The sequence below is a fragment of the Cherax quadricarinatus genome, chromosome 26 (assembly GCF_038502225.1).
Source record: "Cherax quadricarinatus isolate ZL_2023a chromosome 26, ASM3850222v1, whole genome shotgun sequence".
NCBI lineage: Eukaryota > Metazoa > Arthropoda > Malacostraca > Decapoda > Parastacidae > Cherax > Cherax quadricarinatus.
Genome location: NC_091317.1, coordinates 32850894 through 32878336, shown reverse-complemented (window position 1 = coordinate 32878336; position 27443 = coordinate 32850894). Strand labels below are relative to the sequence as shown.

Genomic DNA, 27443 nt, shown 5'->3' with positions numbered 1-27443 from the left:
CTCTCTTCTGTTGTCACATACAGGCTAGTATCCCTCTCTTCTGTTGTAGCATACAGGCTAGTATCCCTCTCTTCTGTTGTAACATACAGGCTAGTATCCCTCTCTTCTGTTGTAACATACAGGCTAGTATCCCTCTCTTCTGTTGTAACATACAGGCTAGTATCCCTCTCTTCTGTTGTAACATACAGGCTAGTATCCCTCTCTTCTGTTGTAACATACAGGGTGGTATCCCTCTCTTCTGTTGTAACATACAGGCTAGTATCCCTCTCTTCTGTTGTAACATACAGGCTAGTATCCCTCTTTTCTGTTGTAACATACAGGCTAGTATCCCTCTCTTCTGTTGTAACATACAGGCTAGTATCCCTCTCTTCTGTTGTAACATACAGGCTAGTATCCCTCTCTTCTGTTGTAACATACAGGCTAGTATCCCTCTCTTCTGTTGTAACATACAGGCTAGTATCACTCTCTTCTGTTGTAACATACAGGCTAGTATCCCTCTCTTCTGTTGTAACATACAGGCTAGTATCCCTCTTTTCTGTTGTAACATACAGGCTAGTATCCCTCTCTTCTGTTGTAACATACAGGGTAGTATCCCTCTTTTCTGTTGTAACATACAGGCTAGTATCCCTCTCTTCTGTTGTAACATACAGGGTAGTATCCCTCTTTTCTGTTGTAACATACAGGCTAGTATCCCTCTCTTCTGTTGTAACATATAGGGTAGTATCCCTCTTTTCTGTTGTAATATACAGGGTAGTATCCCTCTCTTCTGTTGTAACATACAGGGTAGTATCCCTCTCTTCTGTTGTAACATACAGGGTAGTATCCCTCTTTTCTGTTGTAACATACAGGGTAGTATCCCTCTCTTCTGTGGTAACATAAAGGGTAGTATCCCTCTCCTGTTGTAACATACAGGGTGGTATCCCTCTCTTCTGTTGTAACATACAGGGTAGTATCCCTCTTTTCTGTTGTAACATACAGGGTAGTATCCCTCTCTTCTGTGGTAACATAAAGGGTAGTATCCCTCTCCTGTTGTAACATACAGGGTGGTATCCCTCTCTTCTGTTGTAACATACAGGGTAGTATCCCTCTGTTCTGTTGTAACATACAGGGTAGTATCCCTCTCATCTGCTGTAACATACAGGCCAATATCCCTCTCTTCTGTTGTAACTGTACCAAGCACTGTATGGTGTTAGTACCATTGTAGTAACTGTACCAAGCACTGTATGGTGTTAGTACCATTGTAGTAACTGTACCAAGCACTGTATGGTGTTAGTACCATGGTAGTAACTGTACCAGGCACTTTGGTGTTAGTACCATGGTAGTAACTGTACCAAGCACTATGGTGTTAGTACCATGGTAGTAACTGTACCAAGCACTATGGTGTTAGTACCATTGTAGTAACTGTACCAAGCACTGTATGGTGTTAGTACCATGGTAGTAACTGTACCAGGCACTTTGGTGTTAGTACCATGGTAGTAACTGTACCAAGCACTGTATGGTGTTAGTACCATGGTAGTAACTGTACCAGGCACTATGGTGTTAGTACCATGGTAGTAACTGTACCAAGCACTATGGTGTTAGTACCATGGTAGTAACTGTACCAAGCACTATGGTATTAGTACCATGGTAGTAACTGTACCAAGCACTATGGTATTAGTACCATGGTAGTAACTGTACCAAGCACTATGGTATTAGTACCATGGTAGTAACTGTACCAAGCACTATGGTATTAGTACCATGGTAGTAACTGTACCAAGCACTATGGTGTTAGTACCATGGTAGTAACTGTACCAAGCACTATGGTGTTAGTACCATGGTAGTAACTGTACCAAGCACTATGGTGTTAGTACCATGGTAGTAACTGTACCAAGCACTATGGTGTTAGTACCATGGTAGTAACTGTACCAAGCACTATGGTGTTAGTACCATGGTAGTAACTGTACCAGGCACTATGGTGTTAGTACCATGGTAGTAACTGTACCAAGCTCTATGGTGTTAGTACCATGGTAGTAACTGTACCAAGCTCTATGGTGTTAGTACCATGGTAGTAACTGTACCAAGCACTATGGTATTAGTACCATGGTAGTAACTGTACCAAGCACTATGGTATTATTACCATGGTAGTAACTGTACCAAGCACTATGGTATTAGTACCATGGTAGTAACTGTACCAAGCACTATGGTATTAGTACCATGGTAGTAACTGTACCACGCACTATGGTGTTAGTGCCATGGTAGTAACTGTACCAAGCACTATGGTAGTAACTGTACCAAGCACTATGGTGTTAGTACTATGGTAGTAACTGTACCAAGCACTATGGTGTTAGTACCATGGTAGTAACTGTACCAAGCACTATGGTGTTAGTACCATGGTAGTAACTGTACCAAGCACTATGGTGTTAGTACCATGGTAGTAACTGTACCAAGCACTATGGTGTTAGTACCATGGTAGTAACTGTACCAAGCACTATGGTGTTAGTACTTTGGTAGTAACTGTACCAGGCGCTATGGTGTTAGTACCATGGTAGTAACTGTACCAGTCACTATGGTGTTAGTACTATGGTAGTAACTGTACCAGGCACTATGGTGTTAGTACCATGGTAGCAACTGTACCAGGCACTATGGTGTTAGTACCATGGTAGTAACTGTACCAAGCACTATGGTGTTAGTACCATGGTAGTAACTGTACCAGGCACTATGGTGTTAGTACCATGGTAGTAACTGTACCAAGCACTATGGTGTTAGTACCATGGTAGTAACTGTACCAGGCACTATGGTGTTAGTACCACGGTAGTAACTGTACCAAGCACTATGGTGTTAGTACCATGGTAGTAATTGTACCAGGCACTATGGTGTTAGTACCATGGTAGTAACTGTACCAGGCACTATGGTGTTAGTACCATGGTAGTAACTGTACCAGGCACTGGTGTTAGTACCATGGTAGTAACTGTACCAGGCACTATGGTGTTAGTACCACGGTAGTAACTGTACCAAGCACTATGGTGTTAGTACCATGGTAGTAATTGTACCAGGCACTATGGTGTTAGTACCATGGTAGTAACTGTACCAGGCACTATGGTGTTAGTACCATGGTAGTAACTGTACCAGGCACTGGTGTTAGTACCATGGTAGTAACTGTACCAGGCACTATGGTGTTAGTACCATGGTAGTAACTGTACCAAGCACTATGGTGTTAGTACCATGGTAGTAGCTGTACCAGGCACTTTGGTGTTAATACCATGGTAGTAACTGTACCAAGCACTATGGTGTTAGTACCATGGTAGTAACTGTACCAAGCACTATGGTGTTAGTACCATGGTAGTAACTGTACCAGGCACTATGGTGTTAGTACCATGGTAGTAACTGTACCAAGCACTATGGTGTTAGTACCATGGTAGTAATTGTACCAGGCACTATGGTGTTAGTACCATGGTAGTAACTGTACCAGGCACTATGGTGTTAGTACCATGGTAGTAACTGTACCAGGCACTGGTGTTAGTACCATGGTAGTAACTGTACCAGGCACTATGGTGTTAGTACCATGGTAGTAACTGTACCAAGCACTATGGTGTTAGTACCATGGTAGTAGCTGTACCAGGCACTTTGGTGTTAGTACCATGGTAGTAACTGTACCAAGCACTATGGTGTTAGTACCTTGGTAGTAACTGTACCAAGCACTATGGTGTTAGTACCATGGTAGTAACTGTACCAAGCACTGTATGGTGTTAGTACCATGGTAGTAACTGTACCAGGCACTATGGTGTTAGTACCATGGTAGTAACTGTACCAAGCACTATGGTGTTAGTACCATGGTAGTAATTGTACCAGGCACTATGGTGTTAGTACCATGGTAGTAATTGTACCAGGCACTATGGTGTTAGTACCATGGTAGTAACTGTACCAAGCACTATGGTGTTAGTACCATGGTAGTAATTGTACCAGGCACTATGGTGTTAGTACCATGGTAGTAACTGTACCAGGCACTATGGTGTTAGTACCATGGTAGTAACTGTACCAAGCACTATGGTGTTAGTACCATGGTAGTAACTGTACCAAGCATTAGTCTCTAAAACCCACCAAGAAGACTTAAAGTTCCGTAATATTGTGCAACTAACACTGGAGATTAAATACCCACCAGATCTCAGCCAGACCTTAATTCCTGCCAGTGCTGATCTTCCTGTCATTGTACACAGGCTGTTGTCGCTACACAGGCTTGTGTCGCTACACAGGCTGTTGTCGCTACACAGGCTTGTGTCGCTACACAGGCTGTTGTCGCTACACAGGCTGGTGTCGCTACACAGGCTGTTGTCGCTACACAGGCTTGTGTCGCTACACAGGCTGGTGTCGCTACACAGGCTGTTGTCGCTACACAGGCTGTTGTCGCTACACAGGCTGGTGTCGCTACACAGGCTGTTGTCGCTACACAGGCTGTTGTCGCTACACATGCTGGTGTCGATACACAGGCTGTTGTCGCTACACAGGCTGTTGTCGCTACACAGGCTGGTGTCGCTATACAGGCTGGTGTCGCTATACAGGCTGGTGTCGCTACACAGGCTGTTGTCGCTACACAGGGTGTTGTCGCTACACAGGCTGGTGTCGCTACACAGGCTGTTGTCGCTACACAGGCTGGTGTCGCTACACAGGCTGGTGTCGCTACACAGGCTGTTGTCGCTATACAGGCTGGTGTCGCTACACAGGCTGTTGTCGCTACACAGGCTTGTGTCGCTACACAGGCTGTTGTCGCTACACAGGCTGTTGTCGCTACACAGGCTGTTGTCGCTACACAGGCTGTTGTCGCTACACAGGCTGGTGTCGCTACACAGGCTGTTGTCGCTACACAGGCTGTTGTCGCTACACATGCTGGTGTCGATACACAGGCTGTTGTCGCTACACAGGCTGTTGTCGCTACACAGGCTGGTGTCGCTACACAGGCTGTTGTCGCTACACAGGCTGTTGTCGCTACACAGGCTGGTGTCGCTACACAGGCTGGTGTCGCTACACAGGCTGGTGTCGCTATACAGGCTGGTGTCGCTACACAGGCTGGTGTCGCTACACAGGCTGCTGTCGCTACACAGGCTGGTGTCGCTACACAGGCTGTTGTCGCTACACAGGCTGGTGTCGCTACACAGGCTGGTGTCGCTACACAGGCTGTTGTCGCTATACAGGCTGGTGTCGCTACACAGGCTGTTGTCGCTACACAGGCTGGTGTCGCTACACAGGCTGTTGTCGCTACACAGGCTGTTGTCGCTACACAGGCTGGTGTCGCTACACAGGCTGGTGTCGCTACACAGGCTGTTGTCGCTACACAGGCTGTTGTCGCTACACATGCTGGTGTCGCTACACAGGCTGTTGTCGCTACACAGGCTGTTGTCGCTACACAGGCTGGTGTCGCTACACAGGCTGGTGTCGCTGCACAGGCTGTTGTCGCTACACAGGCTGTTGTCGCTACACAGGCTGTTGTCGCTACACAGGCTGTTGTCGCTACACAGGCTGGTGTCGCTACACAGGCTGTTGTCGCTACACAGGCTGGTGTCGCTACACATGCTGGTGTCGCTACACAGGCTGTTGTCGCTACACAGGCTGTTGTCGCTACACAGGCTGGTGTCGCTACACAGGCTGTTGTCGCTACACAGGCTGGTGTCGCTACACAGGCTGGTGTCGCTACACAGGCTGTTGTCGCTACACAGGCTGGTGTCGCTACACAGGCTGGTGTCGCTACACAGGCTGGTGTCTCTACACAGGCTGGTGTCGCTACACAGGCTGGTGTCGTTGAGGGCATCTCGGTGTTACATAAGACATTATACTGTACAGTCTTCACTATATATTCACACAGTGTTACATCACACATGCAGGAGACGTTCATTTTGGCTCGCTAGTTTCGTTACCGACAAATGGAATTAAGTTTTCGGAGGGGAGACTCTGTCAGAAAACGTTGTGTCAAAACGTTGTGTTTTAACAGAGAAGTTAGTGAATGGTGTTAGTGGAATGCCAGGTGATAAGTTGGCAAGGTGACAAGAGAGGGTCAGGTGGTGTGGCAGTAATGTCTGGCACTAGCACCACCTTGATGAGGTTACTCACTAGTGCGGAGCCGCTGCTGGCGGCAGCACCAGCAGCCTCACCATCATCTCCAGGCTCCGCTGTATTTGCTGTTACCGCTGCTGTCACAATGTGCTGCCGCCCCACAAATGCTGTAGTAACAGCGTAAGAGAGTGCTGCTGCTGTACTGCCTGTTAGAGACATGTTATAGCACTGGTGGACCAGTGTTATGTACTCAGTACGCAGGAGATGCTGGAGACTCACGGTCCTAATTAGTGAGTGGTGATGGAAAGTTGCAGTGTGGGGCGCCGCCCCTCCCGCTGGGTGCTGGTAGTGGTCAAGTTCTTCTATGGTGAGGAGCTGGCAGCTGCTCTAGACTACACCTGCCGCTACCCAGCTGCTCTCATCGCCAGGGACAAAGGTCAGTACTGGTCAAAAAACACTGTCTTACTCTGCCAAGAGCTACAAACAATGGTGGTACATCCAGCTGTGTCGTAATATTTTCTCATGTGATTAAGAACGTCCATACACAGTGTACTCCCACCAGTGTACTCCCACCAGTGTACTCCCACCAGTGTGCTCCCACATGTGTACTCCCACCAGTGTACTCCCACCAGTGTACTCCCACCAGTGTACTCCCACCAGTGTACTCCCACCAGTGTACTCCCACCAGTGTGCTCCCACCAGTGTACTCCCACCAGTGTGCTCCCACCAGTGTACTCCCACCAGTGTGCTCCCACCAGTGTACTCCCACCAGTGTACTCTAACCAGTGTACTCCCACCAGTGTACTCCCACCAGTATACTCCCACCAGTGTACTCCCACCAGTGTACTCCCACCAGTGTACTCCCACCAGTGTACTCCCACCAGTGTACTCCCACCAGTGTACTCCCACCAGTGTACTCCCACCAGTGTGCTCCCACCAGTGTACTCCCACCAGTGTACTCCCACCAGTGTACTCCCACCAGTGTACTCCCACCAGTGTACTCCCACCAGTGTACTCCCACCAGTGTACTCCCACCAGTGTACTCCCACCAGTGTACTCCCACTAGTGTACTCCCACCAGTGTACTCCCACCAGTGTACTCCCACCAGTGTACTCCCACCACTGTACTCCCACCACTGTACTCCCACCAGTGTACTCCCACCAGTGTACTCCCACCAGTGTACTCCCACCAGTGTACTCCCACTAGTGTACTCCCACCAGTGTACTCCCACCAGTGTGCTCCCACATGTGTACTCCCACCAGTGTGCTCCCACCAGTGTACTCCCACCAGTGTACTCTAACCAGTGTACTCCCACCAGTGTACTCCCACCAGTGTACTCCCACCAGTGTACTCCCACCAGTGTACTCCCACCAGTGTACTCCCACCAGTGTACTCCCACCAGTGTACTCCCACCAGTGTACTCCCACCAGTGTGCTCCCACCAGTGTACTCCCACCAGTGTACTCCCACCAGTGTACTCCCACCAGTGTACTCCCACTAGTGTACTCCCACCAGTGTACTCCCACCAGTGTACTCCCACCAGTGTACTCCCACCAGTGTACTCCCACCAGTGTACTCCCACTAGTGTACTCCCACCAGTGTACTCCCACCAGTGTACTCCCACCAGTGTACTCCCACCAGTGTACTCCCACCAGTGTACTCCCACCAGTGTACTCCCACCAGTGTACTCCCACCAGTGTACTCCCACCAGTGTACTCCCACTAGTGTACTCCCACCAGTGTACTCCCACCAGTGTGCTCCCACATGTGTACTCCCACCAGTGTGCTCCCACCAGTGTACTCCCACCAGTGTACTCTAACCAGTGTACTCCCACCAGTGTACTCCCACCAGTGTACTCCCACCAGTGTACTCCCACCAGTGTACTCCCACCAGTGTACTCCCACCAGTGTACTCACACGTTGTAGAGTACATCATCCAGTGGTCCACTAGACTCCCACGTTGTAGAGTACTTCATCCAGTGGTCTACTAGACTCCCACGTAGTAGAGTACGTCATCCAGTGGTCCACCAGACTCCCACGTAGTAGAGTACATCATCCAGTGGTCCACTAGACTTCCACGTAGTAGAGTACGTCATCCAGTGGTCCACTAGACTCCCACGTAGTAGAGTACGTCATCCAGTGGTCCACTAGACTCCCACGTAGTAGAGTACGTCATCCAGTGGCCCACCAGACTCCCACGTAGTAGAGTACGTCATCCAGTGGTCCACTAGACTCCCACGTAGTAGAGTACATCATCCAGTGGTCCACTAGACTCCCACGTAGTAGAGTATCCAATCCAGTGGTCCACTAGACTCCCACGTAGTAGAGTACATCATCCTGTGGTCTACTAGACTCCCATGTAGTAGAGTACGTCATCCAGTGGTCCACTAGACTCCCACGTAGTAGAGTACTTCATCCAGTGGTCCACTAGACTCCCACGTAGTAGAGTACGTCATCCAGTGGTCCACTAGACTCCCACGTAGTAGAGTACATCATCCAATGGTCCACTAGACTCCCACGTAGAAGAGTACGTCATCCAGTGGTCCACTAGACTCCCACGTAGTAGAGTACATCATCCAGTGGTCCACTAGACTCCCACGTAGTAGAGTACGTCATCCAGTGGTCCACTAGACTCCCACGTAGTAGAGTACATCATCCAATGGTCCACTAGACTCCCACGTAGAAGAGTACGTCATCCAGTGGTCCACTAGACTCCCACGTAGTAGAGTACATCATCCAGTGGTCCACTAGACTCCCACGTAGTAGAGTATCCAATCCAGTGGTCCACTAGACTCCCACGTAGTAGAGTACATCATCCTGTGGTCTACTAGACTCCCATGTAGTAGAGTACGTCATCCAGTGGTCCACTAGACTCCCACGTAGTAGAGTACTTCATCCAGTGGTCCACTAGACTCCCACGTAGTAGAGTACGTCATCCAGTGGTCCACTAGACTCCCACGTAGTAGAGTACATCATCCAATGGTCCACTAGACTCCCACGTAGAAGAGTACGTCATCCAGTGGTCCACTAGACTCCCACGTAGTAGAGTACATCATCCAGTGGTCCACTAGACTCCCACGTAGTAGAGTACGTCACCCAGTGGTCCACTAGACTCCCACGTAGTAGAGTACGTCACCCAGTGGTCCACTAGACTCCCACGTAGTAGAGTATGTCATCCAGTGGTCCACTAGACTCCCACGTAGTAGAGTACATAATCCAATGGTCCACTAGACTCCCACGTAGAAGAGTACGTCATCCAGTGGTCCACTAGACTCCCACGTAGTAGAGTACATCATCCAGTGGTCCACTAGACTCCCACGTAGTAGAGTACGTCACCCAGTGGTCCACTAGACTCCCACGTAGTAGAGTACGTCACCCAGTGGTCCACTAGACTCCCACGTAGTAGAGTATGTCATCCAGTGGTCCACTAGACTCCCACGTAGTAGAGTACGTCATCCAGTGGTCCACTAGACTCCCACGTAGTAGAGTATGTCATCCAGTGGTCCACTAGACTCCCACGTAGTAGAGTACGTCATCCAGTGGTCCACTAGACTCCCAAGTAGTAGAGTACGTCATCCAGTGGTCCACTAGACTCCCACGTAGTAGAGTACGTCATCCAGTGGTCCACTAGACTCCCACGTAGTAGAGTATGTCATCCAGTGGTCCACTAGACTCCCACGTAGTAGAGTACGTCATCCAGTGGTCCACTAGACTCCCACGTAGTAGAGTATGTCATCCAGTGGTCCACTAGACTCCCACGTAGTAGAGTACGTCATCCAGTGGTCCACTAGACTCCCACGTAGTAGAGTACGTCATCCAGTGGTCCACTAGACTCCCACGTAGTAGAGTACGTCATCCAGTGGTCCACTAGACTCCCACGCAGTAGAGTACATCATCCAATGGTCCACTAGACTCCCACGTAGTAGAGTATGTCATCCAGTGGTCCACTAGACTCCCACGTAGTAGAGTACGTCATCCAGTGGTCCACTAGACTCCCACGTAGTAGAGTACGTCATCCAGTGGTCCACTAGACTCCCACGTAGTAGAGTACATCATCCAGTGGTCCACTAGATTCCCACGTAGTAGAGTATGTCATCCAGTGGTCCACTAGACTCCCACGTAGTAGAGTACGTCATCCAGTGGTCCACTAGACTCCCACGTAGTAGAGTACATCATCCAGTGGTCCACTAGACTCCCACGTAGTAGAGTACGTCATCCAGTGGTCCACTAGACTCCCACGTAGTAGAGTACATCATCCAGTGGTCCACTAGACTCCCACGTAGTAGAGTACATCATCCAGTGGTTCACTAGACTCCCACGTAGTAGAGTACATCATCCAGTGGTCCACTAGACTCCCACGTAGTAGAGTACATCATCCAGTGGTCCACTAGACTCCCACGTAGTAGAGTACGTCATCCAGTGGTCCACTAGACTCCCACGTAGTAGAGTACATCATCCAGTGGTCCACTAGACTCCCACGTAGTAGAGTATGTCATCCAGTGGTCCACTAGACTCCCACGTAGTAGAGTACATCATCCAATGGTCCACTAGACTCCCAAGTAGTAGAGTATGTCATCCAGTGGTCCACTAGACTCCCACGTAGTAGAGTACGTCATCCAGTGGTCCACTAGACTCCCACGTAGTAGAGTACATCATCCAGTGGTCCACTAGACTCCCAAGTAGTAGAGTACATCATCCAGTGGTCCACTAGACTCCCACGTAGTAGAGTACATCATCCAGTGGTCCACTAGACTCCCACGTAGTAGAGTATGTCATCCAGTGGTCCACTAGACTCCCACGTAGTAGAGTATGTCATCCAGTGGTCCACTAGACTCCCACGTAGTAGAGTATGTCATCCAGTGGTCCACTAGACTCCCACGTAGTAGAGTACGTCATCCAGTGGTCCACTAGACTCCCACGTAGTAGAGTACGTCATCCAGTGGTCCACTAGACTCCCACGTAGTAGAGTACGTCACCCAGTGGTCCACTAGACTCCCATGTAGTAGAGTACGTCATCCAGTGGTCCACTAGACTTCCACGTAGTAGAGTATGTCATCCAGTGGTCCACTAGACTCCCACGTAGTAGAGTATGTCATCCAGTGGTCCATTAGACTCCCACGTAGTTGAGTATGTCATCCAGTGGTCCACTAGACTCCCACGTAGTAGAGTACGTCATCCAGTGGTCCACTAGACTCCCACGTAGTAGAGTACGTCATCCAGTGGTCCACTAGACTCCCACGTAGTAGAGTACGTCATCCAGTGGTCCACTAGACTCCCACGCAGTAGAGTACATCATCCAATGGTCCACTAGACTCCCACGTAGTAGAGTATGTCATCCAGTGGTCCACTAGACTCCCACGTAGTAGAGTACGTCCTCCAGTGGTCCACTAGACTCCCACGTAGTAGAGTACGTCATCCAGTGGTCCACTAGACTCTCACGTAGTAGAGTACGTCATCCAGTGGTCCACTAGACTCCCACGTAGTAGAGTACGTCATCCAGTGGTCCACTAGACTCCCACGTAGTAGAGTACGTCGTCCAGTGGTCCACTAGACTCCCACGTAGTAGAGTACGTCATCCAGTAGTCCACTAGACTCCCACGTAGTAGAGTACGTCATCCAGTGGTCCACTAGACTCCCACGTAGTAGAGTACGTCATCCAGTGGTCCACTAGACTCCCACGTAGTAGAGTACGTCATCCAGTGGTCCACTAGACTCCCACGTAGTAGAGTACGTCATCCAGTGGTCCACTAGACTCCCACGTAGTAGAGTACGTCATCCAGTGGTCCACTAGACTCCCACGTAGTAGAGTACGTCATCCAGTGGTCCACTAGACTCCCACGTAGTAGAGTACGTCATCCAGTGGTCCACTAGACTCCCACGTAGTAGAGTACGTCATCCAGTGGTCCACTGGACTCCCACGTAGTAGAGTACGTCATCCAGTGGTCCACTAGACTCCCACGTAGTAGAGTATGTCATCCAGTGGTCCACTAGACTCCCACGTAGTAGAGTACGTCATCCAGTGGTCCACTAGACTCCCACGTAGTAGAGTACGTCATCCAGTGGTCCACTAGACTCCCACGTAGTAGAGTACGTCATCCAGTGGTCCACTAGACTCCCACGTAGTAGAGTACGTCATCCAGTGGTCCAGTAGACTCCCACGTAGTAGAGTACGTCATCCAGTGGTCCACTAGACTCCCACGTAGTAGAGTACATCATCCAGTGGTCCACTAGACTCCCACGTAGTAGAGTATGTCATCCAGTGGTCCACTAGACTCCCACGTAGTAGAGTACGTCATCCAGTGGTCCACTAGACTCCCACGTAGTAGAGTACGTCATCCAGTGGTCCACTAGACTCCCACGTAGTAGAGTACGTCATCCAGTGGTCCACTAGACTCCCACGTCGTAGAGTACGTCATCCAGTGGTCCACTAGACTCCCACGTAGTAGAGTACGTCATCCAGTGGTCCACTAGACTCCCACGTAGTAGAGTACGTCATCCAGTGGTCCACTAGACTCCCACGTAGTAGAGTACGTCATCCAGTGGTCCACTAGACTCCCACGTAGTAGAGTACGTCATCCAGTGGTCCACTAGACTCCCACGTAGTAGAGTACGTCATCCAGTGGTCCACTAGACTCCCACGTAGTAGAGTACGTCATCCAGTGGTCCACTAGACTCCCACGTAGTAGAGTACGTCATCCAGTGGTCCACTAGACTCCCACGTAGTAGAGTACGTCATCCAGTGGTCCACTAGACTCCCACGTAGTAGAGTACGTCATCCAGTGGTCCACTAGACTCCCACGTAGTAGAGTACGTCATCCAGTGGTCCACTAGACTCCCACGTAGTAGAGTACGTCATCCAGTGGTCCACTAGACTCCCACGTAGTAGAGTATGTCATCCAGTGGTCCACTAGACTCCCACGTAGTAGAGTACGACATCCAGTGGTCCACTAGACTCCCACGTAGTAGAGTACATCATCCAGTGGTCCACTAGACTCCCACGTAGTAGAGTACATCATCCAGTGGTTCACTAGACTCCCACGTAGTAGAGTACATCATCCAGTGGTCCACTAGACTCCCACGTAGTAGAGTACATCATCCAGTGGTTCACTAGACTCCCACGTAGTAGAGTACGTCATCCAGTGGTCCACTAGACTCCCACGTAGTAGAGTACATCATCCAGTGGTCCACTAGACTCCCACGTAGTAGAGTATGTCATCCAGTGGTCCACTAGACTCCCACGTAGTAGAGTACATCATCCAATGGTCCACTAGACTCCCAAGTAGTAGAGTATGTCATCCAGTGGTCCACTAGACTCCCACGTAGTAGAGTACGTCATCCAATGGTCCACTAGACTCCCACGTAGTAGAGTACATCATCCAGTGGTCCACTAGACTCCCAAGTAGTAGAGTACATCATCCAGTGGTCCACTAGACTCCCACGTAGTAGAGTACATCATCCAGTGGTCCACTAGACTCCCACGTAGTAGAGTATGTCATCCAGTGGTCCACTAGACTCCCACGTAGTAGAGTATGTCATCCAGTGGTCCACTAGACTCCCACGTAGTAGAGTATGTCATCCAGTGGTCCACTAGACTCCCACGTAGTAGAGTACGTCATCCAGTGGTCCACTAGACTCCCACGTAGTAGAGTACGTCATCCAGTGGTCCACTAGACTCCCACGTAGTAGAGTACGTCACCCAGTGGTCCACTAGACTCCCATGTAGTAGAGTACGTCATCCAGTGGTCCACTAGACTTCCACGTAGTAGAGTATGTCATCCAGTGGTCCACTAGACTCCCACGTAGTAGAGTATGTCATCCAGTGGTCCATTAGACTCCCACGTAGTTGAGTATGTCATCCAGTGGTCCACTAGACTCCCACGTAGTAGAGTACGTCATCCAGTGGTCCACTAGACTCCCACGTAGTAGAGTACGTCATCCAGTGGTCCACTAGACTCCCACGTAGTAGAGTACGTCATCCAGTGGTCCACTAGACTCCCACGCAGTAGAGTACATCATCCAATGGTCCACTAGACTCCCACGTAGTAGAGTATGTCATCCAGTGGTCCACTAGACTCCACTAGACCACGTAGTAGAGTACGTCCTCCAGTGGTCCACTAGACTCCCACGTAGTAGAGTACGTCATCCAGTGGTCCACTAGACTCTCACGTAGTAGAGTACGTCATCCAGTGGTCCACTAGACTCCCACGTAGTAGAGTACGTCATCCAGTGGTCCACTAGACTCCCACGTAGTAGAGTACGTCGTCCAGTGGTCCACTAGACTCCCACGTAGTAGAGTACGTCATCCAGTAGTCCACTAGACTCCCACGTAGTAGAGTACGTCATCCAGTGGTCCACTAGACTCCCACGTAGTAGAGTACGTCATCCAGTGGTCCACTAGACTCCCACGTAGTAGAGTACGTCATCCAGTGGTCCACTAGACTCCCACGTAGTAGAGTACGTCATCCAGTGGTCCACTAGACTCCCACGTAGTAGAGTACGTCATCCAGTGGTCCACTAGACTCCCACGTAGTAGAGTACGTCATCCAGTGGTCCACTAGACTCCCACGTAGTAGAGTACGTCATCCAGTGGTCCACTAGACTCCCACGTAGTAGAGTACGTCATCCAGTGGTCCACTGGACTCCCACGTAGTAGAGTACGTCATCCAGTGGTCCACTAGACTCCCACGTAGTAGAGTATGTCATCCAGTGGTCCACTAGACTCCCACGTAGTAGAGTACGTCATCCAGTGGTCCACTAGACTCCCACGTAGTAGAGTACGTCATCCAGTGGTCCACTAGACTCCCACGTAGTAGAGTACGTCATCCAGTGGTCCACTAGACTCCCACGTAGTAGAGTACGTCATCCAGTGGTCCAGTAGACTCCCACGTAGTAGAGTACGTCATCCAGTGGTCCACTAGACTCCCACGTAGTAGAGTACATCATCCAGTGGTCCACTAGACTCCCACGTAGTAGAGTATGTCATCCAGTGGTCCACTAGACTCCCACGTAGTAGAGTACGTCATCCAGTGGTCCACTAGACTCCCACGTAGTAGAGTACGTCATCCAGTGGTCCACTAGACTCCCACGTAGTAGAGTACGTCATCCAGTGGTCCACTAGACTCCCACGTCGTAGAGTACGTCATCCAGTGGTCCACTAGACTCCCACGTAGTAGAGTACGTCATCCAGTGGTCCACTAGACTCCCACGTAGTAGAGTACGTCATCCAGTGGTCCACTAGACTCCCACGTAGTAGAGTACGTCATCCAGTGGTCCACTAGACTCCCACGTAGTAGAGTACGTCATCCAGTGGTCCACTAGACTCCCACGTAGTAGAGTACGTCATCCAGTGGTCCACTAGACTCCCACGTAGTAGAGTACGTCATCCAGTGGTCCACTAGACTCCCACGTAGTAGAGTACGTCATCCAGTGGTCCACTAGACTCCCACGTAGTAGAGTACGTCATCCAGTGGTCCACTAGACTCCCACGTAGTAGAGTACGTCATCCAGTGGTCCACTAGACTCCCACGTAGTAGAGTACGTCATCCAGTGGTCCACTAGACTCCCACGTAGTAGAGTACGTCATCCAGTGGTCCACTAGACTCCCACGTAGTAGAGTATGTCATCCAGTGGTCCACTAGACTCCCACGTAGTAGAGTACGTCATCCAGTGGTCCACTAGACTCCCACGTAGTAGAGTACGTCATCCAGTGGTCCACTAGACTCCCACGTAGTAGAGTACGTCACCCAGTGGTCCACTAGACTCCCATGTAGTAGAGTATGTCATCCAGTGGTCCACTAGACTCCCACGTAGTAGAGTACGTCATCCAGTGGTCCACTAGACTCCCACGTAGTAGAGTACGTCACCCAGTGGTCCACTAGACTCCCACGTAGTAGAGTACGTCACCCAGTGGTCCACTAGACTCCCATGTAGTAGAGTATGTCATCCAGTGGTCCACTAGACTCCCACGTAGTAGAGTACATCATCCAGTGGTCCACTAGACTCCCACGTAGTAGAGTACGTCATCCAGTGGTCCACTAGACTCCCACGTAGTAGAGTATGTCATCCAGTGGTCCACTAGACTCCCACGTAGTAGAGTACGTCATCCAGTGGTCCACTAGACTCCCACGTAGTAGAGTACGTCATCCAGTGGTCCACTAGACTCCCACGTAGTAGAGTACATCATCCAGTGGTCCACTAGACTCCCATGTAGTAGAGTATGTCATCCAGTGGTCCACTAGACTCCCACGTAGTAGAGTACGTCACCCAGTGGTCCACTAGACTCCCACGTAGTAGAGTACGTCACCCAGTGGTCCACTAGACTCCCACGGAGATAAACTTCATTAAAATGTTTGGTGCACTTGTGACCTGCTGTACTGACTGATGGTGCACTTGTGACCTGCTGTACTGACTGATGGTGCACTTGTGACCTGCTGTACTGACTGATGGTGCACTTGTGACCTGCTGTACTGACTGATGGTGCACTTGTGACCTATACTGACTGATGGTGCACTTGTGACCTGCTGTACTGACTGATGGTGCACTTGTGACCTGCTGTACTGACTGATGGTGCACTTGTGACCTGCTGTACTGACTGATGGCGCACTTGTGACCTGCTGTACTGACTGATGGTGCACTTGTGACCTGCTGTACTGACTGATGGTGCACTTGTGACCTGTACTGACTGATGGTGCACTTGTGACCTGCTGTACTGACTGATGGTGCACTTGTGACCTGCTGTACTGACTGATGGTGCACCTGTGACCTGCTGTACTGACTGATGGTGCACTTGTGACCTGCTGTACTGACTGATGGTGCACTTGTGACCTGCTGTACTGACTGATGGTGCACTTGTGTCCTGCTGTACTGACTGATGGTGCACTTGTGACCTGCTGTACTGACTGATGGTGCACTTGTGACCTGCTGTACTGACTGATGGTGCACTTGTGACCTGCTGTACTGACTGATGGTGCACCTGTGACCTGCTGTACTGACTGATGGTGCACTTGTGACCTGCTGTACTGACTGATGGTGCACTTGTGACCTGCTGTACTGACTGATGGCGCACTTGTGACCTGCTGTACTGACTGATGGTGCACCTGTGACCTGCTGTACTGACTGATGGTGCACTTGTGACCTGCTGTACTGACTGATGGTGCACTTGTGACCTGCTGTACTGACTGATGGTGCACTTGTGACCTGCTGTACTGACTGATGGCGCACTTGTGACCTGCTGTACTGACTGATGGCGCACTTGTGACCTGCTGTACTGACTGATGGTGCACTTGTGACCTGTACTGACTGATGGTGCACTTGTGACCTGCTGTACTGACTGATGGTGCACTTGTGACCTGCTGTACTGACTGATGGTGCACTTGTGACCTGCTGTACTGACTGATGGTGCACTTGTGACCTGCTGTACTGACTGATGGCGCACTTGTGACCTGCTGTACTGACTGATGGTGCACTTGTGACCTGTACTGACTGATGGCGCACTTGTGACCTGCTGTACTGACTGATGGCGCACTTGTGACCTGCTGTACTGACTGATGGCGCACTTGTGACCTGCTGTACTGACTGATGGCGCACTTGTGACCTGCTGTACTGACTGATGGCGCACTTGTGACCTGCTGTACTGACTGATGGCGCACTTGTGACCTGCTGTACTGACTGATGGCGCACTTGTGACCTGCTGTACTGACTGATGGTGCACTTGTGACCTGCTGTACTGACTGATGGCGCACTTGTGACCTGCTGTACTGACTGATGGTGCACTTGTGACCTGCTGTACTGACTGATGGCGCACTTGTGACCTGCTGTACTGACTGATGGCGCACTTGTGACCTGCTGTACTGACTGATGGCGCACTTGTGACCTGCTGTACTGACTGATGGCGCACTTGTGACCTGCTGTACTGACTGATGGTGCACTTGTGACCTGCTGTACTGACTGATGGTGCACTTGTGACCTGCTGTACTGACTGATGGTGCACTTGTGACCTGCTGTACTGACTGATGGTGCACTTGTGACCTGCTGTACTGACTGATGGTGCACTTGTGACCTGCTGTACTGACTGATGGTGCACCTGTGACCTGCTGTACTGACTGATGGTGCACTTGTGACCTGCTGTACTGACTGATGGTGCACTTGTGACCTGCTGTACTGACTGATGGTGCACTTGTGACCTGCTGTACTGACTGATGGTGCACTTGTGACCTGCTGTACTGACTGATGGTGCACCTGTGACCTGCTGTACTGACTGATGGTGCACTTGTGACCTGTACTGACTGATGGTGCACTTGTGACCTGCTGTACTGACTGATGGTGCACTTGTGACCTGCTGTACTGACTGATGGAGCACTTGTGACCTGCTGTACTGACTGATGGTGCACTTGTGACCTGCTGTACTGACTGATGGAGCACTTGTGACCTGCTGTACTGACTGATGGTGCACCTGTGACCTGCTGTACTGACTGATGGTGCACTTGTGACCTGCTGTACTGACTGATGGTGCACTTGTGACCTGCTGTACTGACTGATGGTGCACTTGTGACCTGTACTGACTGATGGTGCACTTGTGACCTGCTGTACTGACTGATGGTGCACTTGTGACCTGCTGTACTGACTGATGGTGCACTTGTGACCTGCTGTACTGACTGATGGCGCACTTGTGACCTGCTGTACTGACTGATGGTGCACTTGTGACCTGCTGTACTGACTGATGGTGCACTTGTGACCTGCTGTAGTGACTGATGGTGCACTTGTGACCTGCTGTAGTGACTGATGGTGCACTTGTGACCTGCTGTACTGACTGATGGCGCACTTGTGACCTGCTGTACTGACTGATGGTGCACCTGTGACCTGCTGTACTGACTGATGGTGCACCTGTGACCTGCTGTACTGACTGATGGTGCACTTGTGACCTGCTGTACTGACTGATGGTGCACTTGTGACCTGCTGTACTGACTGATGGTGCACCTGTGACCTGCTGTACTGATGGTGCACTTGTGACCTGCTGTACTGACTGATGGCGCACTTGTGACCTGCTGTACTGACTGATGGTGCACCTGTGACCTGCTGTACTGATGGTGCACTTGTGACCTGCTGTACTGACTGATGGCGCACTTGTGACCTGCTGTACTGACTGATGGTGCACCTGTGACCTGCTGTACTGACTGATGGTGCACTTGTGACCTGCTGTACTGACTGATGGTGCACTTGTGACCTGCTGTACTGACTGATGGCGCACTTGTGACCTGCTGTACTGACTGATGGCGCACTTGTGACCTGCTGTACTGACTGATGGCGCACTTGTGACCTGCTGTACTGACTGATGGCGCACTTGTGACCTGCTGTACTGACTGATGGCGCACTTGTGACCTGCTGTACTGACTGATGGCGCACTTGTGACCTGCTGTACTGACTGATGGTGCACTTGTGACCTGCTGTACTGACTGATGGCGCACTTGTGACCTGCTGTACTGACTGATGGCGCACTTGTGACCTGCTGTACTGACTGATGGCGCACTTGTGACCTGCTGTACTGACTGATGGTGCACTTGTGACCTGCTGTACTGACTGATGGCGCACTTGTGACCTGCTGTACTGACTGATGGCGCACTTGTGACCTGCTGTACTGACTGATGGTGCACTTGTGACCTGCTGTACTGACTGATGGCGCACTTGTGACCTGCTGTACTGACTGATGGCGCACTTGTGACCTGCTGTACTGACTGATGGCGCACTTGTGACCTGCTGTACTGACTGATGGTGCACTTGTGACCTGCTGTACTGACTGATGGTGCACTTGTGACCTGCTGTACTGACTGATGGCGCACTTGTGACCTGCTGTACTGACTGATGGCGCACTTGTGACCTGCTGTACTGACTGATGGTGCACTTGTGACCTGCTGTACTGACTGATGGCGCACTTGTGACCTGCTGTACTGACTGATGGCGCACTTGTGACCTGCTGTACTGACTGATGGCGCACTTGTGACCTGCTGTACTGACTCATGGTTATTATTATGCTCATAATATTTTAAGGGGTGGACGGGCAAGCCAGCGGAAGGCCTCGGTCAGATGACCAAAAGCTCCAACGGCGGGTCATCATCTAAGACCTGCATCAGGAAACACTTGTCCTGTTTCCTGACCTAATGTGACCTGACCTAACTAGTGGTAATCAGGGACGGATCTACCATGAAACTAATGAAGCTTAAGCTTGAGGGCCCCTAATTCCTTAGGGGCCCCAGAAGCCACTTTACTCTATCTTGTTTAACAATTTTGGCTCTCATGTATGAGAAGTTTTTTGTATAAATTAATAATAATAATAATATATAATATATAATTCAGTGCTAAATTATAGTTAAAATAAGTATTGAAAGGTTATTGAAGTATCACATAGGCCTAGCTGGTGTAGGCCTAGTTGTAGGCCTAGATGTAGGCCTAGCTGTAGGCCTAGCTGTTGTAGGCCTAGCTGTTGTAGGCCTAACTGTTGTAGGCCTAACTGTAGGCCTAGTTGTTGTAGGCCTAGCTAATGTAGGTCTAGCTGTTGTAGGCCTAGTTTATGTAGGCCTAGATGTTGTAGGCCTAGATTATGTAGGCCTAGCTGTTGTAGGCCTAGCTGATGTAGGCCTAGCTGTTGTATGCCTAGCTGATGTAGGCCTAGCTGTTGTAGGCCTAGCTGTTGTAGGCCTAGCTGTTGTAGGCCTAGCTGTTGTAGGCCTAGCTTGATCCTACAATTTCCAGGAAGTCTTCCTTACATAGGGACAAATCCTATTACTTCCAATACCGTAGGCACTGTATGACTCTTGCGGGCTTAGCGCTTCCCCAAGAGTATCAGTAATAATAATTATAAATATCACTTGTAATTCTGATAGTAATTTTTTGCGGTTTTTAAAAATTAAATTTTTTTTAATGGTTACGCAAGAATAGGCCTATCCAGTTTGTCAGTATTCCAGCCACATAGGCCTATTGTAGGGGCTTTTGAATATCTTATGAAGAAAGTGAGCATTGTAGTTAGGCCTAGTGTTTATGATGATAATCTTCATGACCATAGCTCACACCACTGACACACTACTATATAGAAAGTTCCTTGTTATGCTGAGCATTTCTGGCAGCTCAGGTTAATTCTGTCCCAGGATGCGACCCACACCAGTCCACTAACACACAGGTACCTACTTACTGCTAGGTGAATAATGACAGCAGGTATAAGGTGATTAACACCAATGTACCTATTTACTGCTAGGTAAATATGGATAGTAGGTATAAGGTGATTAACCCCCAGATACCTACTTACCGCTAGGTAAACAGGGACAGCAGGTGTCGTGACCAAATACGCTCCTAATGCTGTCCACCCGCACCGGAGATCCATCCCCGGAGCTGAGTGTGTGAGGTGACTGCGCTACCGACCGATGATACCTCCTAACTACAACTACACTCACCTACCAGCAACAACAACCTCGTCACCACACCTACACTCACCTACCAGCAACAACAACCTCGTCACCACACCTACACTCACCTACCAGCAACAACAACAACCTCGTCACCACACCTACACTCACCTACCAGCAACAACAACCTCGTCACCACACCTACACTCACCTACCAGCAACAACAACAACCTCGTCACCACACCTACACTCACCTACCAGCAACAACAACAACCTCGTCACCACACTTACACTCACCTACCAGCAACAACAACAACCTCGTCACCACACACCTACCAGCAACAACAACAACCTCGTCACCACACTTACACTCACCTACCAGCAACAACAACAACCTCGTCACCACACCTACACTCACCTACCAGCAACAACAACCTCGTCACAACACCTACACTCACCTACCAGCAACAACAACAACCTCGTCACCACACCTACACTCACCTACCAGCAACAACAACCTCGTCACAACACCTACACTCACCTACCAGCAACAACAACAACCTCGTCACCACACCTACACTCACCTACCAGCAACAACAACAACCTCGTCACCACACCTACACTCACCTACCAGCAACAACAACCTCGTCACCACACCTACACTCACCTACCAGCAACAATAACAACCTCGTCACCACACCTACACTCACCTACCAGCAACAACAACAACCTCGTCACCACACCTACACTCACCTACCAGCAACAACAACAACCTCGTCACCACACTTACACTCACCTACCAGCAACAACAACCTCGTCACCACACCTACACTCACCTACCAGCAACAACAACCTCGTCACCACACCTACACTCACCTACCAGCAACAACAACCTCGTCACCACACCTACACTCACCTACCAGCAACAACAACAACCTCGTCACCACACCTACACTCACCTACCAGCAACAACAACAACCTCGTCACCACACTTACACTCACCTACCAGCAACAACAACCTCGTCACCACACCTACACTCACCTACCAGCAACAACAACCTCGTCACCACACCTACACTCACCTACCAGCAACAACAACCTCGTCACCACACCTACACTCACCTACCAGCAACAACAACAACCTCGTCACCACACCTACACTCACCTACCAGCAACAACAACAACCTCGTCACCACACTTACACTCACCTACCAGCAACAACAACCTCGTCACCACACCTACACTCACCTACCAGCAACAACAACCTCGTCACCACACTTACACTCACCTACCAGCAACAACAACCTCGTCACCACACCTACACTCACCTACCAGCAACAACAACAACCTCGTCACCACACCTACACTCACCTACCAGCAACAACAACCTCGTCACCACACCTACACTCACCTACCAGCAACAACAACAACCTCGTCACCACACCTACACTCACCTACCAGCAACAACAACCTCGTCACCACACCTACACTCACCTACCAGCAACAACAACCTCGTCACCACACCTACACTCACCTACCAGCAACAACAACCTCGTCACCACACCTACACTCACCTACCAGCAACAACAACAACCTCGTCACCACACCTACACTCACCTACCAGCAACAACAACCTCGTCACCACACCTACACTCACCTACCAGCAACAACAACCTCGTCACCACACCTACACTCACCTACCAGCAACAACAACCTCGTCACCACACCTACACTCACCTACCAGCAACAACAACAACCTCGTCACCACACCTACACTCACCTACCAGCAACAACAACAACCTCGTCACCACACTTACACTCACCTACCAGCAACAACAACCTCGTCACCACACCTACACTCACCTACCAGCAACAACAACCTCGTCACCACACTTACACTCACCTACCAGCAACAACAACCTCGTCACCACACCTACACTCACCTACCAGCAACAACAACAACCTCGTCACCACACCTACACTCACCTACCAGCAACAACAACCTCGTCACCACACCTACACTCACCTACCAGCAACAACAACAACCTCGTCACCACACCTACACTCACCTACCAGCAACAACAACCTCGTCACCACACCTACACTCACCTACCAGCAACAACAACCTCGTCACCACACCTACACTCACCTACCAGCAACAACAACCTCGTCACCACACCTACACTCACCTACCAGCAACAACAACAACCTCGTCACCACACCTACACTCACCTACCAGCAACAACAACCTCGTCACCACACCTACACTCACCTACCAGCAACAACAACCTCGTCACCACACCTACACTCACCTACCAGCAACAACAACAACCTCGTCACCACACCTACACTCACCTACCAGCAACAACAACAACCAATCATCACCACGAGTGCGAACTATTTCTGATGTTCAGTGTTAATTTGAAGGTCAGTGAGTGAGTGCTTGGCAGGTTGTTCACTCTGACGCTACTCGCTGCCAAACCAATATTGTGTTTCTGCAGTCGTACTCGTGTATTGTGAGTGTTTCTGCAGCTGTACTCGTCTATTGTAAGTGTTTCTGCAGCTGTACTCGTGTATTGTGTTTCTGCAGCTGTACTCGTGTATTGTAAGTGTTTCTGCAGCTGTACTCGTGTATTGTGAGTGTTTCTGCAGCTGTACTCGTGTATTGTAAGTGTTTCTGCAGCTGTACTCGTGTATTGTGAGTCTGGTCCTAGTGACCTGGTCTGGTGACCTGGTCCTAGCGACCTGGTCCTAGTGACCTGGTCCTGGTGACCTGGTCCTAGCGACCTGGTCCTAGTGACCTGGTCCTGGTGACCTGGTCCTGGTGACCTGGTCCTAGTGACCTGGTCCTAGTGACCTGGGCCTAGTGACCTGGTCCTAGTGACCTGGGCCTAGTGACCTGGTCCTAGTGACCTGGTCCTAGTGACCTGGTCCTAGTGACATGGTCCTAGTGACCTGGTCCTAGTGACCTGGTCCTAGTGACCTGGTCCTAGTGACCTGGTCCTGGTGACCTGGTCCTAGTGACCTGGTCCTGGTGACCTGGTCCTAGTGACCTGGTCCTAGTGACCTGGTCCTAGTGACCTGGTCCTAGTGACCTGGTCCTAGTGACCTGGACCTAGTGACCTGGTCCTAGTGACCTGGTCCTAGTGACCTGTGACCATCGTTGTATTAGTAATATCGATTTCCACTCAGTACCTGCAGAATGCCTCGTCTTATCGGCTTCAAACTATTACCACTGATGTGGTCCATAAGAAGGATCACACTAACTTACGATGTTTATGTTCACATTCGAAATTTTATTAAAATCGTTTAAAAAAAAAATTAGAATTATTGTATTTAGAGCAGTTCCTGGAGAATGACTCGTCTGATAGGCTTCAAACTTTGTGTTGATGGATTTTATTAAAAAAAAGTTTAGCTTTCACTTTCTTTGGTGTATATATTAGACTGACAGTTTTATGAAGTCAGTTTCCAACTAATAACTAAAGAATGATTCGTTAGATCAGCTTCAAACCCTTAAATGCTGGTGTATCTTAATTACAAGTTTTGTCATGTTGAATTTGGACTTTGTAAGGGACAGTTAACCAGTTTTATAGACGTTTTATTAAAAACATACAACCAGGTGTTTGTATTATAGATTATACAACATACAACCAGGTGTTTGTATTATAGATTATACAACATACAACCAGGTGTTTGTATTATAGATTATACAACATACAACCAGGTGTTTGTATTATAGATTATACAACATACAACCAGGTGTTTGTATTATAGATTATACAACATACAACCAGGTGTTTGTATTATAGATTATACAACATACAACCAGGTGTTTGTATTATAGATTATACAACATTCTGAATACAACTGAAAAACAAATTATTGAAAATTTTCCTCTTTAATTAATTTATAACTTAGTGTACGACTTAGTGTACACCCTTAATAGTGTACGACTTAGTGTACTCCCTTAATAGTGTACGACTTAGTGTACACCTTTAATAGTGTACGACTTAGTGTACACCCTTAATAGTGTACGACTTAGTGTACACCCTTAATAGTGTACGACTTAGTGTACACCCTTAATAGTGTACGACTTAGTGTACACCCTTAATAGTGTACGACTTAGTGTACACCCTTAATAGTGTACGGCTATGAAATTAAAGTTGCTAGGGATTCTAAAACTAATCCAAAAAGTTTTTTCCAGGTCTATAGAACAAAAGTCAGAGATAAGATAGGTCCCCTTAAAAACAACTATGGGCATCTTACTGACAAAGAGAATGAAATGTGCTCGATTTTAAATAATTATTTTCTCTCGGTTTTTACACAGGAAGACACTAATAATATTCCGGTAATTAATTTTTATAGTGGATCAGAAGAAGATAAATTATGTAACATCACAGTCACTAGTGAAATGGTTGTGAAGCAGATAGACAGACTGAAGCAAAATAAGTCGCCGGGTCCTGATGAGGTTTTTTCAAGGGTTCTAAAGGAATGCAAAATGGAAGTCTGTGAACCATTAGCTAATATTTTTAATTTATCTCTTCAAACAGGTGTAGTGTCTGATATGTGGAAGATGGCTAATGTAATTCCTATTTTTAAAACAGGGGACAAGTCGTTACCGTCAAATTACCGCCCAATAAGCCTGACCTCAATTGTAGGCAAATTACTAGAGTCAATTATAGCTGAGATTATAAGAAGCCATCTCGATAAGCATAGCTTGATTAATGATACTCAGCATGGATTCACAAGAGGCCGGTCTTGTCTAACTAATTTATTAACTTTCTTCAGTAAAGCTTTTGAGGCTGTTGACCACGATAAAGAATTTGATATTGTTTACTTAGATTTTAGTAAGGCTTTTGATAGAGTTCCGCACCATAGACTGTTAAAGAAAGTAGCAGCTCATAGCATTGGGGGAAAAGTGCTCTCGTGGATCGAGTCATGGCTCACTGACAGGAAGCAGAGAGTGTCCATAAATGGGGTTAAATCCGAGTGGGGATCAGTAACAAGTGGCGTTCCACAGGGATCAGTCTTGGGCCCGTTGTTGTTTATAATATATATCAATGATCTTGATGAAGGAATTGCTAGTGATATGAGCAAATTCGCCGATGACACGAAGATAGGTAGGATAATTGATTCAAACGTAGATGTTAGGGAACTTCAGGAGGATTTAGACAAACTCTACTCTTGGTCAGAAAAGTGGCAGATGCAGTTCAATGTAGATAAATGCAAGGTTCTGAAGCTCGGGAGTGTCCATAACCCTAGCACTTATAAGTTAAATAATGTAGAACTTAGCCATACAGATTGCGAAAAGGACTTGGGGGTTATGGTAAGCAGCAACCTTAAACCAAGACAGCAATGCCTAAGCGTACGTAATAAGGCAAATAGATTACTGGGATTTATATCAAGAAGTGTAAGCAACAGAAGTCCAGAGGTCATACTGCAGCTTTATACATCATTAGTAAGGCCTCACCTAGATTATGCAGCTCAATTCTGGTCTCCATATTACAGAATGGACATAAATTCGTTAGAAAACATTCAGCGCAGGATGACTAAATTAATACATAGCATTAGAAATCTTCCTTATGAAGAAAGATTGAAGACTCTTAAGTTACATTCACTTGTTAGACGAAGAATGAGGGGAGACCTGATCGAAGTGTATAAGTGGAAGATAGGTATTAATAAAGGGGATATTAACAAGGTCTTGAGGATATCTCTCCAAGAGAGAACCCGCAGTAATGGATTTAAATTAGATAAGTTTAGATTTAGAAAGGACATAGGAAAGTATTGGTTTGGAAATAGGGTAGTTGATGAGTGGAACAGTCTACCTAGTTGGGTTATTGAGGCTAGGACTTTGGGTAGTTTCAAATTTAGGTTGGATAAGTACATGAGTGGGAGGGGTTGGATTTGAGTGGGACTTGCACATCGGAGCTTGTTTCTTGGGTGGCATTGAAAATTGGGTTGGGCAAATGTTTTGTTAGTGGGATGAATTGTAAAGGACCTGCCTAGTATGGGCCAACAGGCCTGCTGCAGTG

At 48.8% G+C, this 27443-nt stretch overlaps 1 protein-coding gene across 3 annotated transcripts in view; it reads left to right on the top strand.

Annotated features, from left to right (window-relative positions):
• Positions 1–5846: 5846 nt before the first annotated feature.
• Positions 5847–27443, top strand: part of LOC128698165 (uncharacterized) — a 420261-nt gene continuing 398664 nt past the window's right edge. The window contains exon 1 of one of the 3 annotated variants that reach the window (XM_070088900.1): positions 5847–6457. In XM_070088900.1, the coding sequence (XP_069945001.1) occupies positions 6322–6457 (136 nt within the window). In that variant the 5' untranslated portion in view covers positions 5847–6321. The remainder of the gene's footprint in view (positions 6458–27443) is intronic. The other 2 variants (XM_070088907.1, XM_070088896.1) reach the window with 2 other exon arrangements.